Source organism: Neofelis nebulosa, chromosome 8 (assembly GCF_028018385.1).
Source record: "Neofelis nebulosa isolate mNeoNeb1 chromosome 8, mNeoNeb1.pri, whole genome shotgun sequence".
Lineage (NCBI taxonomy): Eukaryota > Metazoa > Chordata > Mammalia > Carnivora > Felidae > Neofelis > Neofelis nebulosa.
The window spans coordinates 130096951-130112623 of NC_080789.1; the positions used below are offsets into that span (position 1 = coordinate 130096951).

At 48.0% G+C, this 15673-nt stretch overlaps 1 protein-coding gene across 9 annotated transcripts in view; it reads left to right on the forward strand.

Moving 5' to 3' along the window:
• FRMD4A (FERM domain containing 4A) overlaps positions 1 to 15673 on the forward strand; it is a 614411-nt gene that overhangs the window by 325919 nt on the left and 272819 nt on the right. For 2 of the 9 annotated variants that reach the window (XM_058682166.1, XM_058682168.1), the window contains exon 1: positions 3990 to 4220. The exons of 5 other annotated variants lie outside the window; for them this stretch is intronic. In XM_058682166.1, coding sequence (XP_058538149.1) covers positions 4005 to 4220 — 216 coding nt within the window. In that variant the 5' untranslated portion in view covers positions 3990 to 4004. Of the gene's footprint in view, positions 1 to 3989; positions 4221 to 4499; positions 4674 to 15673 lie in introns of those variants that run through there. 2 more of the 9 variants (XM_058682167.1, XM_058682169.1) reach the window with 1 other exon arrangement.

Here is a 15673-nt window from a genome sequence, read left to right on the forward strand (position 1 = left end):
GACCTTCAAATTCTGTCAGTAAGATACAACAAAACGCTTCCAAGATAATCTTTTTAAAAAGCGGTGTCTGGGGGCGCCTGGGTGGCTCAGTCGGTTGAGCCTCCGTCTTCGGCTCAGGTCACGATCTTGCGATCCATGAGTTCGAGCCCCGCCTCAGGCTCTGGGCTGATGGCCCAGAGCCTGGAGCCTTCTTCCGATTCTGTGTCTCCCTCTCTCTCTGCCCCTCCCCCGTTCATGCTCTGTCTCTCTCTGTCTCAAAAATAAAATTAAAAAATGTTAAAAAAATTAAAAAAAAAAAAAAAAAAAAAAAAGCGGTGTCTGTGCCTCCCAGCAGCTGACTTTGACCTGACACAGAGCGTTGGACTTCTCCGGTCAATCCGACGGCTGACATTTTCTAAAATAGGTGGCAGCAAATAATCACTGAATAATTAAGACGGGTTCCATTGGAATTCATTTCTGAATACATTTCTTGGGCTGCTATAGATATGTTTCTCCGTGTGCACGCAAGTTCCTGTATCTCTAATGTGTTTGCGGATTTTGTTCCTAATTGTGCCGCGTATTACTTTCACCTTAGAGTTTTTGCGAGTTCTTCTCAAGGCGGTAATTGTGTCCGAAAATATCTCTAGAGTCAGGCAAAGGCATTTTTGGCTTTGCAAAGAATTCCTCCGTCTTTGCGAATACAGCGAACGAGAGTCTGAAAGCAGGGACGGAAACTCCTGGACGCAGGGATGGTGATGAACGGCTGAACCAGGTGGGAGGAGCTGGGAGGAATGGGGGAGACATCGAGGTCAGTGCCCTGCGGTGGCCCCGTGTGTGGTGCAAGGGCCCCACCTGCCTCTCCTGCCTTCGCCCTGGACGGGAACTCCCGGCTTCACCACGCCCGCCTCCTTCCCACGGTCAGCACCTGATTTAGAGCTTCCAGCCTCGGTCCCTTCCCAAATATGGAACCACAGGACCAAGGCTTTGGCTTTCGCTTGTGATGTCCCCCAAGGGCATACAAGAGGCCAACACTCAGCAGCTAACCCAATCCTGCCAACTGACTCAATCCTCAGACTCTTTCCACCCCAAACATTAGCAAAAAGTCTCCTGAAAGGAGGGGTGATTCTGTAGTCGCTCTTAATGACATCTTCCTGGGATCTCAGATGCTGTTCCTCACCCCGTAGACACACACCCACGATGACACTGACGGATCATTCTTTAAAGTTCTGTGAGTAACTGTCTAAGTGGTAAACTGCCCAGAAAACCCCGATTTTCTATTATTTTCAAAGAAAGAATAAAGAACGTGGTTAAAAAGAGGTGGAGTCAGCAGGACAAACGCAGTTTCCTCTTTTGACTGGTGAGCCCTGAGGTCATGTCCCTGGTCGGTCATGATATTCACGTGGTCTGGGCAGGTGACTGCCACCCTCTGCACTATAATTTTCTGCTCCAGATGCACACGCAGACACACAAACAGGACACACAGATATACATACACACGTGGACACACAGAGGCAGACACATTTGTATCTAATTGCTCTGAGGATTCGTTCGAAATCCTTTTAAAAGCACGGGGCTCCGCGGTCAATGGCAACGGTGCTATTTGCCCGCGCAGCCTCTCAGAGGCCGTTGGGGAAGCTGCCTGGCAAAGTCTGAATTATCGACCTCAAATCTAGGGCAGAAGCAGATACAGCTGAAGACACCAGGCCAGCGACAGGGGTCAGCGTCCCCCACCAGCACATCTGCTGAAATTACCAGGCTCCACAGAGGACATCTCCGTCCTCTGAGTGAGAAAGATTTCAGGCCAGTTTAAGTCTCGCCGTTCTCAGGCATTAATATGTTTTTATGCAGGCATGTTTTTAAAAGCTCATTATGGCACCTTTGTACTTCAAAGATTCCCAGACCATAAGCTAAATATATATTTAACTTGAAAAAAGTGTTTAAAGTCGCATTGTTTAATCACAGAGCAAAACAGTGCCTTTAAAACTGTCCCTATCTATTCCATAATTACATGCTTTGGATAAGAGCCTGGTTCACAGCCAAAACCCCCAGAGGATGGAGAGTATGAGCTTAGGGACAGGCAAACGCTAACTATGATGTCGTTTGCCTTTGTTTTTTCTTGAGAATTCCAAGGTGGTTAACTAATGTTAATGGAGCAATCATTTTCCACCTACTATTTGATTTTTAGTTTTGCTTTTTTCTCTTTCTTTTTCTTTCCTCCTCCCTTTCTCTCTCTCTCCCTCTCTCTCTCAATAAAACAATCTCTGCTGATGGACTGTTGGTAGAAAAACAAGACTCCTTAGTCAGTATCCCCTCACCTTTGACGACGGGGTACGTGAAAATGAAGGAATAATACACAGGAATGAGGGGCGCCTGGGCGGCTCAGTCGGTTAAGCGTCTGACTTCAGGTCAGGTCACGATCTCACGGTCCGCGAGTTCGAGCCCCACGTCGGGCTCTGTGCTGACAGCTCGGAGCCTGGAGCCTGCTTCGGATGCCGGGTCGCCCTCTCTCTCTCTGCCCCTCCCCCACTCATGCTCTGTTTCTCCCTGTCTCAACAATAGATAGGCCTAAAAAATTTTCTTAAAAATACAGGAATCAAATCATGCATAATGTTTTACCCTAGAACCATTACTCGTAGGAAGATGATGAAACTCATCAAAGAAGAGTTTAAATGAAAATGCTCTTCACGTATTAATTAAACGAATGAATGCATCTATCCCTAACCAAAGGAAAAGGGATTAAGAGAAGATGATTTAGACAAACACCAACTTTGTGTTTGTTTTTTTTTTAATTTTTTTTTTTTAACGTTTATTTATTTTTGAGATAGAGAGAGACAGAGCATGAACGGGGGAAGGGGAGAGAGAGAGGGAGACACAGAATCAGAAGCAGGCTCCAGGCTCTGAGCCATCAGCCCAGAGCCCGACGTGGGGCTCGAACTCACAGACAGTGAGATCGTGATCTGAGCTGAAGTCGGACGCTCAACCGACTGAGCCACCCAGGCGCCCCATCAAACACCAACTTTGAAATGATCACAAGAGGTTCGTATGATCAGGGCTAGGTGTGTCCTTGATTTACGTGATCATGGTAAGTGCTAAAAAAAAAAAAAAAATTAAAACCAGCTTCGTGACACAGCCTGTGTTATCCACTCTAAGTATATCATCTCATTTAATCCTCACAACAACCCCATGGGCTCAGTATGATGCTCATCTTACAGATAAAGAAATAAGTCAGAGAAGTTAATTAACTTGTCTAAGGTCACACAGTAAGCGGTAGGGCCAAATTCAAACTCAAGTACATCCGACTCCAGGATGGTCCAGTAGGTTAGTGAGCTGAGCTTGACTACTTTTCTGACGACATTTAAGTTTTGAATTAAAGAGACAAGATAATCAGTTAATCAATGGAAAGAATGTACAGGAGGAAAATGTGCCTGGGTGGCCACCACGGTTCTTCGGGGCCATGCAATCGAAATTGTGTCAAGTCTCAACACGCCTCTTTTCTTGTGTTGTGACTCAGTCTTCCCCTACACCTTGTCTGCCCTCCCCACTTTGGATCTCACCTTTTGGCCTATAACCTATTGAATTAGGGTACAGACGCCCTTCTGAAACAAGGTTAAAGATGATCCAAACTCAAAAAACTTAATCAACATGGCAAGTAGCTGTACCCTGTTTAAGTGGATGCCTTTCCTCCGGCTAAGGTCTTCGTAGGGCTTATCCAACGCGTGGTAGTGTCGCAGGAACGTTGGCAGAAAATGACCCGTCACGGGGAGAAATGAGATATGTTGACTTTGCCTCCTTTATCTACTTTCCTCCAAAATCACAGATGTTGATATTAAATCCGATAGATAAGTTTTCTTACAGCCCTTTTAATCCTAATGTAAACTTGGGAAATTGCCAAAGAAAATGCCTGGGTTTTTGCCAAGTGCCCACAGAAGGCGCAATCTCTCCGGTGTTGATGTAAAACTGGACGTTTTGCTTCGCCAACGCAGACGCTCTTTGGTTCTCTGAGTTTTAAAGAGTTAAGAGAATAGATGGAATGCCTTGGGAATGTTGGCAGGGGAGACCCGAGCTCTTTCTCCTTTGCTTCTCTGCTTCTCACCCTGGACGGAATCTCGAAACCACGAGAGCACGGGGATGACTCTGGGCTTACGCCGTTCCCTACTTTCTGGTTCGACCTGCCCCCAAACCTGGCTCTACGTCCCCAGCGGCCCACGGACAGGGAGGGATGGCGTGCGATTATCTGCAGGGTGAGGCCTATTTTTACCTTGTCCCTGGTGAGTTCCCAGGGCCAGGGAGAAAACGTTTCGATTTATGAGCCATTTGCTAATCCTTGAGGGGAAACAGTCCCTGCAGATTAGTGAGAGTAGAGGGAAGGTAGGAGGAGAGGAGATTGGGGCAGAGGAAACAAGAGTTATTTTGACTGCATTTTTCCCTTGCCTGATTAAATCTCGGTGACATTTGAACTTCGCTTTGCTAAAAGAACACAGCCCTGGATGTGGGGGCCTGGGACCAGAGGGGTAAAGGCGGGGCCTGGGGCTGGCATGGCTGGAGGGCCGCTTGGCTCAGAGGACCTGCTATGTAGCCGGGGCCGTCTGGTTCGGGGCCTGACTTCCCAAGCACTGAGGACGTGTCGAGGGGGACACCTTCGGGTCCTGCAGCTGATGCTGAAGCCATGGTGCATCTCCAGGGCCGTCTACCAGGTGGGACCGGAAGCTCCTCTCACGTTTCTTTGCAGCCGAAGAAACCAGTGGGGGATGGTGGGGAAGGGGTATAAGCCGCTGTCACGTTTTTAGGACCGTAAAGTGTGTTGTAATAATGGGGGCGCGGCTAACATTAACGGAACACCGTCTTCCAGAAGCCAGGCACCGTGAGGTGCTTCGTAAGCAGTTCAGTTTTCCAAACAGCCTGATGTAGTAGGTACTTCGGTCACCATTTTGAGATGAGGTTATTGAAATTCAGAGGTTACTGTTAGTAGATGACAGAGTCCTGTGATTTTTTTTTAAGTTTATTTTAATTTTTTTTTTTTTTCAACATTTTTAATTTTTTATTTTTGGGACAGAGAGAGACAGAGCATGAACGGGGGAGGGGCAGAGAGAGAGGGAGACACAGAATCGGAAACAGGCTCCAGGCTCCGAGCCATCAGCCCAGAGCCTGACGCGGGGCTCGAACTCACGGACCGCGAGATCGTGACCTGGCTGAAGTCGGACGCTTAACCGACTGCGCCACCCAGGCGCCCCTAAGTTTATTTTAAAGTTTATTGATGTATTTATTTTGAGAGAGAGAGAGAGAGAGCAAGAGAGAGAGAGAAAGGAAGGGGCAGAGAGAATCCCAAGCAGGCCCTGCACGGTCAGCGCAGAGCCCGACCTGGGGCTCAATCTCATGATCCGTGAGACAACGATCTGAGCCAAAACCAAGAGTCGGATGTTTAACCAACTGAGCCGCCCAGGCACCCCCAGAATCCTGTGATTTAAAGCAAGGTTTTTCCGGCTGTAAAGACAAGAATGCCCTTTCTATGAGTTCATGTTCCTCTTACCCAAGAGATGCTGTTTTTCTCAAAAGATGTGTATCTCTGTGTATGTGTCTGTGTGTATGTCTGTGTGTGTGTATGTGTGCGCATCTGGGTGTTGGGGGTGGTGACCAGCTGGTAGGGAGCATGTGGCCGTGGGACAGGAGGCAAGGAGGGAAGAACACCGGGGAACGGTACTGAGTCTCTCTCCTCACCTCCCCGCCCTGTGGTGGCTTCCCCAGCAGCTTCCAAAGCCAGACATCCATAAACAGCCTCTTTTTCTCAAGACAGAGTGTCTTCTGCAGGAGTGTGGCCCTCTGAGTCCACTGGCCAGAGATGCAGAGCCCTTCACAGGGAGATGACAGGGTCTGCTTTCCTCATCTGTCCAACCAGACTGGTGCCATTAAGCCAAAGTCCCCACTTGCTACGGGGACTTCCTCAGCCCAGACTGGGAGGAAGGACGCAGACCCACTGGGGGGGGGGGGGGGGGAGGGGGGCGGGGCACAAAGGCAGAGTGGCAAGGGGGAGCTTTTCCCCTGACTGTTTCTTGAAAAGGCAATGATACACGAGCTCTTCCTCCGTTGACGGTTTTCACAACCTAGTTTCCCTCACTAAGCCGACTTGAGTGGTTTTGCTGTCTCCGTCAGCTGGCTCATCACACCCCTCGGCACCAAGGACACACAGCTGGCCTTTGTATTTTTAGGTGTCACTTGGTGGCATATAATCCCTTAAAGAGCTGCAATGGCCAAGCAGTGCAGGGCCGGGTGGCCACCCCTCCCCCACCCCTCCTCATGGAATGTCTGGACTCACTGAAGGGACGACTCCTTGCAAGACGTGCCCAGGAGCCCTGTGTTGACTTCGCAGAGGGGACACAGCCCTCCAGGATTCTCACCCTTGGTTCTTCATCACCCCATTGGCCAACGGTCTGAAGACGGTTCAGGCGGAAATGAGGTCTCTTTCCAGAATGCTTGTGTTTGAAGGGCCCATACCCGGAGTTTTACTACAGGCGGCAAATCTATCTGTAATAGATCATGAAAGAAACTTGAGAGCGAATCTGACAGCAATCTGAGAAATGTACGCGGCATTTCCAAATGATGAGTTGTGAATCTGAAAGAAGGCTGGGAAAAGGAAGCAGTCACGTGGGTGGTTTGTGCATTTGAAGCTTTTCCTGAACCCCCGGTTGGCGTTTGGTAGAATTCCCGAGTCAGGAAAGTTCCGTCTTCTTAGTTGCTCGGATTGCACGTGAGTTTGGGGGTCCTGGTTCCCCACCTCCATCTCCCACTTTACCTCTTGTCTGTCTTCTCTTGTGTCTCATCGAGTTACATAAAAACTAAGACTCTCGGGGCACCTGGGTGGCTCAGTCAGTAAAGCGTCCAACTTCGGCTCAGGTCGTGATCTCGTAGTTTGTGGGTTCGAGCCCCACGTCGAGCTCTGTGCTGACAGCTCAGAGCCCGGAGCCTGCTTCGGCTTCTCTGTCTCCCTCTCTCTCTGGCCCTCCCCTGCTTGCGCTCTGTCTCTCTCGGTCTCTCAATACGAAATAAACGTTAAAAAAACATTTTTTTAAAAAACCAAGACTCTAAATCAAGTAAGTAAGCTAGCTCCCCTTCAGGGGGCTTCTCCAGGACTTGCCTTAACATTGTAAGTGGCCTGAAGGGAACATTGCATTATTGGCCACCAGGCCCGGAAAAGCAAATTGCCCCCCGCTCCACCTCAGCTCCGTTCACCAGATACTTCGTGTTTATGTGCCCGCCCCCTGTCTCTGGCTGAGCCGGGCTGGTCAGCCCAGGGGCAGACGCCTGTAGCCCACACGGCCTTGTCCACGGCCGGCAGGTAGTGCCCACAGGTGCAGCCGGGAAGCCGCCGCTGAGGGGAGAGCCAGGAATGCCGGCCTAAACCAGTTCACTGACCCCGGGGGCCAAGTTGGCCAGTTCGCAGCCTGCGGGGCCAAGGTGAGGGGGAGGGCTGCCCAAAGCCGAAAGCGGCTGGCCGGACCAGGGATGGTCTGAGTAGTTCCAGAGCCGACTTGCCGTCCCCTGGCGGCTTTACCTGCTCCCAACCCCCACTCACGCTGGCAAGCAGGATTGGTTTGAAGGGACATTTAACACCAAAGACTGGCATGTCCTCGAGAGCTCACAGTCTCCTGGGGAAGAGTTGAGAAAGCAAATAATTGCATTTCGACTAGTAGAGTCTTCAAGGGAAGAGAAGGGAGAAACTAACTTTGGTCAGGGAAGACGTTACCAGAAAACCTTGTCTCTGTCCTAGGCTTTGCTTCCCGCCGTATAGAGAGGGGGTGACAGCTCAAAGCGGTGCCCGGATTGAGTGAGAGCTCGTTTGCGGAAGGGAGGGGTACACACGAAAGCATGTACGAGGGGGACAGACTGTTTTTCAATATACTGTATTCCTTCTGGTCTTTATCTTGGGAAAAATTCATCACGAGTGCCTTTATGTATTAGGGATAAGGGGTGACTAATGGCCATTCCTGTATGTTTTGTTTAGTTAACCGGGGGAAACTACGTGTTCTCCTCTATTCACACACTGCTTCCACACTCAGGGCACTTCGGGCATCAGGTGTGGGGTTTTCCACACCAAGCAACTGGGGTGCAGACTGGAGCACAGGTGCCCCAGGTTAGGAGCTCAGACCCACAAGAGCTCCCCCCCATGAGACACCAGTCGCAAGTAGTAGGTCCCCCGTTACCCACGACTTCTGTCCCACTCGGCTACAAATCAGAGGTTCCCCTGACCCCATTCTTGGACGCCATCATTGCTAGAACAGCTCACAGAACTCAGAGAAACACTTCTTACGTTTACCAGTTTATTATATGAGAAAGGACGTGACAAAGGATATAGATGGACAGCCAGATGAAGAGATAACGCAGGGCGGGATCTGGGAGGATCCTGGGCTCCTGTCCCCTTGGAGTTTGGGTTGTACCACCTTCCCGGCAGCTAGCTGTGTTCGCCAGCCTGGAAGCTCTCTGAACCCAGTACTTTGGGGACGTTTATGGAGGCTTCATCATGAAGGCATGATCAAGTATCAACGCCATTTCCAGCCCCTCTCCCCTTCCTGGAGGACGGAGGGTGGGGCCGAAAATTCCAAGCTTCTATTTATGGCTTGGTCTTTCTGGTGACCAGCCCCCATCCGGGAGCCCACCCAGAGGCGCCTCATTAAAACAAAAGACGGCCGCTACCACCCAGGAAATTCCAACGGATTTAGGAGCTCTGTGTCAGGAACCAGGGTCAAAGACCAACTATGAGATCAGAAGATGTTCCTTGCACTCTAATCACTTAGGAAAATTACAAGGGTTTTAGGAGGTCTGTGGCAGAAACCGGGCGTGGAGACCAATATATATATATTTTTTTCTATTTTTTCATGGCCATGGTTTCATGGCTCACAGTCTCCCCATTGGCTAAAGTGATGGCTTTCAATCTCTGAGTGACCTTTAGATTCAACTGGGAAGATTTTCGTTTCTTTTCTTTTTTTACTAAAAAAAAAATTTTTTAAGTTTATTCATTTTGAGAGAGACAGAGAGAGTGAGTGGGGGAGGGGCAGAGAGCGAGGGAAAGAGAGCTCCCAAGCAGGCTCCACACTGTCAGCGGCGAGCCAGATTTGGGGCTCGAACCCACACACCGTGAGAGGGTGACCCGAGCCAAAGGAAGGAAAATCACAGCAGATGACAAATGTCGGAGAGCTGGCAAATACCGTAAGCATCACGAAATCCAGAGAAATGGCACGTCCGCTAACAAACTGCCTAACACCTCTCTGTCTTCCTTCTTTGCCCTGCACCTTCGGACTGCCCAGTCTTTGATCTCTTTTTCACGAGGCAGTAAGTCTGTCTTCCTCCAGCACGGCTGATCACAATGGGTCCCTTCATCACTGCTGGGTTAGAAAGGTTTCTTTCTGGGCCATAACTCATCGTGGGAAAGAGTGTGCAAGTTTTTCGGACGGCCGTCAAATTTGGAAAGCCTTCTGCCACGCTTCCTTTCCACAGGATCTGTTACCAAACATACTTGTTGCTTATAGTAAAAGCACACGCGTGTGCCCTCGAAACACAAGAATGGTGGGAAAATTCGATTATCTTCTACTTCTTCTGATAAGGAAAAAAAATTATAGGATGCTTTTGTAATTGTGTATATTGTATAGTATGAACATACCTCTGCCGGGGGGGACATCTTCCACTTTTATTAGGGGTTATGAGAAACTAACTCTTCACTTATAATTTTACCGGTCTGATGGTCGGAAGGTTTCTCCACAGACTGGCTTCTGTCTCCTAGCATTTTTTGTTTGTGTGCTGTTGTTTTGTTTTTTGAGAAAGAGAGCACCCATGGGGAGAGGGAGAGACACGATCTTAAGCAGGCTCCACACTCAGTGAGGAGCCCCGCACGGGGCTTCATCTCATGACCCTAGGATCATGACCTGAGAGGAAATCAAGCATTGGACGCTCAACCGACTGAGCCACCCAGCCACTCCTGACTTCTAGCATTTTAAATATTATTTCTCCCGTGTGGACGGAGTTCACGTACCTCATAGCCAAGTCCTGTAATATGTAGTAACATCCACATAAGGTCTCTCTCTGGACTGATGTGGACAACACAAGGCGTCGGCACCCAGGGGTCAGGAACCTGGCCGGAATCCGTTTCTACACCGGTACCTCTCACCTCTATCTTTTCATAGCTAGAAATGAGTGTGGAAAGAGCCATGAGTCATAACTGATGACGATGAAAATAGCTTGCTTGTGCAAAGACGGGTGTGTGCACATATTGCTAGGAATAGTCCTGGTGACCTGGGAGAGACCCCAGGAAGTGAAGAGCCCTGGAGTCTAAGCTTCACGACGAATGCCCTTCTGTGCCCTCCCAGCCACCTCCCATTCCCCCCTGGTCATGCAGTATGAATTATAGGAAAAATAAAATAAATAAGACCAACAACCTGAATTATTACCATGCCATAAATTGCTTCTGGCCCCAGAGATGTGGATCACATATGCAAGGCATATGTGAGCCTGTTTTAGATTGTGATTTGATTTTTCTAAGTTGGATGTCATCGGTTTTTAGAAATGTTTTTATCTTTTTATTTTTGGTCTATTTGCAGAAACTGCACCCTTCATGACGGCTGTCAGCTCTGTTTCTGCTTTTTATTTTCTAAGGCCCGCCGAACAAAGCACAAAAGCAGCAACATACCTGGTCCTCCTGATTTGGGGATAGAAGCTGCGTCAGAGAAAGCAGGACTAGGAAAATGGCCCAGGGCACATTCCCACCTTCCTGCGAGAAGTGTGGTCTGTTCCATGGTTTTCACATCATCCGTGTTCACCCATCACCACTGCTTCTGGGAGGAAATAGGGACCAGTGGCCCTAGTGACCACCCAAGTGCCAGGAATCGGGGAAGAGTCCTTTTTAAATTACATGTTCCAGTTCCATCTCCCCACCCCCCACCGCCCCCCAGCTCTTTGTGGCTGAGAGCCGGGGCCACAAGGCTCCGGACACACACACACACACACACACAAACACACACACACACCGTGGTTAGCGAGCTAATCCATGCGAGGGCCCTACCATCCTGGGATAGCACTAGTGGTCAGAGAGAGAGGTTCCTGTGTTTTCTTCCTGGTACAGATTGTGTTTCTGAAGCTGAGAGGTTCTAGAAATTGAACAGTTTGAAGGTTCTACTTTGTCATCCGTCTGCATGATTAGTTATGGTGATGTCAGTGCTACATTCTCCTAATGACGAGCAAGTCCTCCAAAATGAGATTGGGGTTCCAGTGATTCATTCGTATCTTCTGAAACAACTAATACAACCAATCTGGGGCCAGTGGATCTTGCCATGATTCCAGCAAACGTTTCCACATGTGGAAAGTGAGGCTTTGATTCTCAATTTGCTATTTTTGCTTTTCCCCTTTCATCATTGTGTTATGGCAATGTATGTTTTCAAAGGGCTGTGCCCTTTGTATTATTTAATGCCTACATATGGCGTGGGCTTAGCCTTTCCTCCAGTGATCTATAACATGTGTTATGGGTAAAGGAGGAAAAAAAAAAAAAAGGCTCGCACCAAGAAGAACAATTAGCTAATTTATCATATGCCTTTCTAATTTCTGTCAGATCTGCACATTTGTGTGTTTTAACCTTTTCTGCCACTCTTTGGCTGGTGTCTTGTCAGTAAAGGATGACGTGTTTGCATTTCCACCGGTGCCTGAATGTCACACACCCCGTCTTTTGCAACGGTTCATTCTTATATGGACACGGAAGCACGTCTTCGCAATCAGACCAGGAGCAAAACTCCCTTTCTTGCGTTTTCCAATGCTTCTTTGATGTGGACAGTGTTTGCAAAGAATATAAGAGCTCAGTTTTCACTTTGTTCTTAAAATATTTTTTGAGTCTGACACGGGGTGTGTTTTCATTGTCCTGGAAGGCATTTTCTTTGGTTCCAGTAAGAAAGTAATACTTTGGAGGTTTAAAAAGTTGTCAGTTACAACATCAAGCATGTCTCCCTTGGGGTCAGTTCCTTCTAACACATGCGAATCTACTTTCAAAGCTCTGTGGAAATCAACTCAGAATTTCAGCTTTGGACCAATCTCAGACTCCCTTTGGAGGAGCTCCTAAATCCTACTTAGGTAAGGCCTGCAGATAGTAATCCCACTGAATGGGGAATAGCCTGTTTTCCCTTGAATCGTACATTTGTTTGGGTGTCTCTTGCGTTTGGGGCTGATGGGGTCCATGGGGGATCTAATTTCTCTGCCATTGTCATGAAAAAAAAAATGACATTGAACTATATGGAGAGTTTTTGCCTAACATCCTCACAATGTCCTATTCTTCCCAAACTGGTATCTTTTCAAGATCTCATCAATTGAGAGAGAATTGCTCACACTTCTTAACTTCAAGAAAACTACACATGCTTATCTTTTTATAGTTTGCCCAGTACTTTCAAAAAAAATTGTTTTAATGTTTTTATTTATTTTTGAAGGAGAGAGAGAGAGACAGAGCATGAGCAGAGGAGGAGCAGAGAGAGGGGGAGACATAGAATGTGAAGCAGGCTCCAGGCTCTGAGCTGTCAGCCCAGAGCCCGATGCGGGGCTCGAACTCACGAACCGTGAGATCATGACCTGAGCCGAAGTCGGACGCTTAACCGACTGAACCACCTGGGTGCCCCTTACCCAGTATTTTCAAATGCTCTCCCTTCTTTTTGATTCTTCATACCACTGGGAGGTGTCATAAGTAAGGCTTATAAGTAAGGCCCAGGGAAGCTTGTGGCTGGCCTCCTGTAGGGAAGGATCTCAGAAGCGATGCTAGACGTTTGCTCTGGGGCGATGCCCCGCTATACAAATTTGGGTTGATTCTGAGTAGTCTCTTCAACAGAGTCGGTTGGTATTCCGAGTTACATTTCTAGCTTTTACAGTGATTCTGGGTATGGCGTATGTCTGCCTCAGCTTCCCTAATAATTAAGTACAGATTCGCTCATTCACTGATGTGTCTGCTCATTCCTCTAACAAATAATGAGCGAGCACCTACTATGCGTTAAGCATTGGCTGTGTTCTGGAGACGGGATGGTGAAAAAAACCAAACATGACTCATATTCTTATAAAGGTTACGTTCCAACGGTGGAGATCTGACATTCATTCCTCCACTAGTGCTAATACAATAATTATACAAACTCACGTGAATTTACAATCATGGGTCAACGCTTTGAGGACAAGGTACCTGGTGGTCTAAGAGGGTACACCACAGGGGAACTTGGCTGTTCTCAGTTGTTCAGGAAGTGTTCTTGAAGAGGCAACACATGAGCAGAGATCTTAGAGACAAGTGGGGTTAACAAGGCAAAGGGGTAAGAGGGGGAAATCACACTAGGCATGTGCAGGAATCACATTACCTACTGACCCAGAGTTGCTGCAGCAGACAGGAGGGCAAGGATACTGGATTTGTGATGCTTAACGATCACGTGCCCTTATTTAATAAGTGCAACGTGTTTTGTTATCATTTACAATCGGGGTGACTGTGCTGCTGGACCAGTGTGGTCACTGGATGCTTTTCACTAAGCGTTGCCCTACCCCACCCCTGGACCTTCTGAAAACCAGCTGGCCTATTTGGGGAGCCTCACCAACCAGCCTCAGCTGGAAATTTGCTTCTGTCTCAAGGGTGTGAGCTCATTCCCACACCAGATGGGTTCCCAGTAAATGATTGTGCAATCTGATCATTTTCATGTCATGCCGACTCCCTTTGGAAGATGGAAACAGGGTACATGGTCCCTATCATGTAAGTTAGAGGAGAATTTCCTCGATACGATAGCACACCCTGCAGATTGAGAGAAAACATACCCTTTAGAACTATGTGGCCGTTCTTCCACTAATAATAACTTATAACTGTGAACAACCGATTCATTTTTATCATAGGGCACATCAGTGAAAGTAACTTGGGCTTCTGCAACAGATGCCTTGGAAATCTAAGGGACTTAACATGACAGAAATTTATTTCTCACTCACAGTTAAGTCCGACAATGTTCCGGTTGGTAGACAGCCTTCCATGGGATCACTCAGGGTCATCTTGTGACTTTGACCTCCTCTAGCAGCCCAGTGGTCTATTCATTTGCCAGAAGAAGACGGAGAAGGGAAACTCCCATCACGCTTTTTTGTGAGTCAGATGTGGCAATGGTGGTCTTCCCTTGTATTCGCATCCTGTTGGCCAGAACAGTCACATGACCTCCCCAACAGGGATACTGGCAAGAACAGGTGGGTGGGCAGCTGGCCCACCTATCACAGAGGGTCAGCTTAGTCTGGGTGAAGGGCGTGTCCCCTGGAGTCAGTGAATTAGGCTTTAAGTCCCAATTTTCAAACCAAGTCCCCTCTATAAAACAGAAATAAAAACTCCTGAATGAGACATTATATATAAAATACTTAGACCCTGCCTGATACATTGTAAGAGCTCAATAAATATTCAACCATTATTATCAGTGCATTCATCTCCTACACAATAAAAGCAAAATTAAAGATATCCCATCATTCCGTATCATCTCGTCTGAGAAGTGAGTAGGGATGTAAAACAATCTTTCTTAATTTTTCGAAGAAGGAAAACAAAATCCTCGATTTCCGAAGTATGTTTAGGATAGTTGTTCGTGAGTTTCCTTTAAGTTTCTAGGGGAAGTTAAAGGAAGTCTTTTGACAGACAGTTCTGTTAGGAAATAAGCTGATGCAACCCAAGCTTGTAAGGAGGCAGTTTGGTGTTTTAGGTTAGCAGATGTTGCTGGGGACTCGGAGCTGAATGGAAGTCACAGGGTAGTGGTTCCTAGGAATCTGAAGGGGCCTCTGTTCTCTCCCCGCCGGGGGAGCCTGGATCGAAGCTCAGGGGCTGCCGTCTCCCACCCCACTCGGCTTTGTTTGTGTTTCCCTAAGGGAGCATTATCGTTGTGATTTCCCTGTTCTGGGGCAGCCGCTGTGGCTTTTCCACAGCGTCTACTGGTCTGGGCCAAATAACCTGCTGTTTGTTTTCTCTCTTGGCCAAGAGCTCAGGGCACCCCCAAGCATTTTCTGAGCAAGAGGAAATGCTTGTTGTATTCCACCCAGGGGGCAAATTGTAGCTGATACCTCTTTTGAGGGCTCTGATCCAGGCATGCCAGCACACAGGGCACAAAATGCCAGCTCTTGCTGTGTGCCGGGAGTGGGGGCGGGGGTGGGGTCGGAATGGGGACGTGGATGAGGTTGGTGTGGCCTCCTTGAAGCAACTGATGTTATATTTGGTTGGCCTCCCACGCCCATGAAGCCTTAGGTAAAGCCTTGGAAAAATGGGCTCAGCTATCGCCACGCAAGCCGGCCTTCCTCTAAAAGGTCTCCTCTGCAGGATGTTCAGAGCATATCACCTGGTCACATCAGATCTTAAAAGAAAAAAAAAAGTCACAGCTTCTGAATTTTGATAGACCTCATTAGACCATTGCAGGGAGGAAGTTGCCGAGAGGGGATTCTGAGAATTCCAGCCAAAGCTGTCTAATAAAATTCCCATATTTAATCCACTCTAAGGAGTAAAATACCTGGAATGCTAGGGAATCTTGTTAAGGTAGTCTAGAGCAAGACCTTCGGCTCTGCCAAGGCTATATCTTAACCACCCGAGGGAACTACTTGTCTAGACTGGTTACAACTATAAAAAGTAAACTAAATTAAAGGCGTTTCTTTGGTTCTAAGTCCTTTATGTACACATTAATTCTCCCAAGAATCCCGTGAGGTG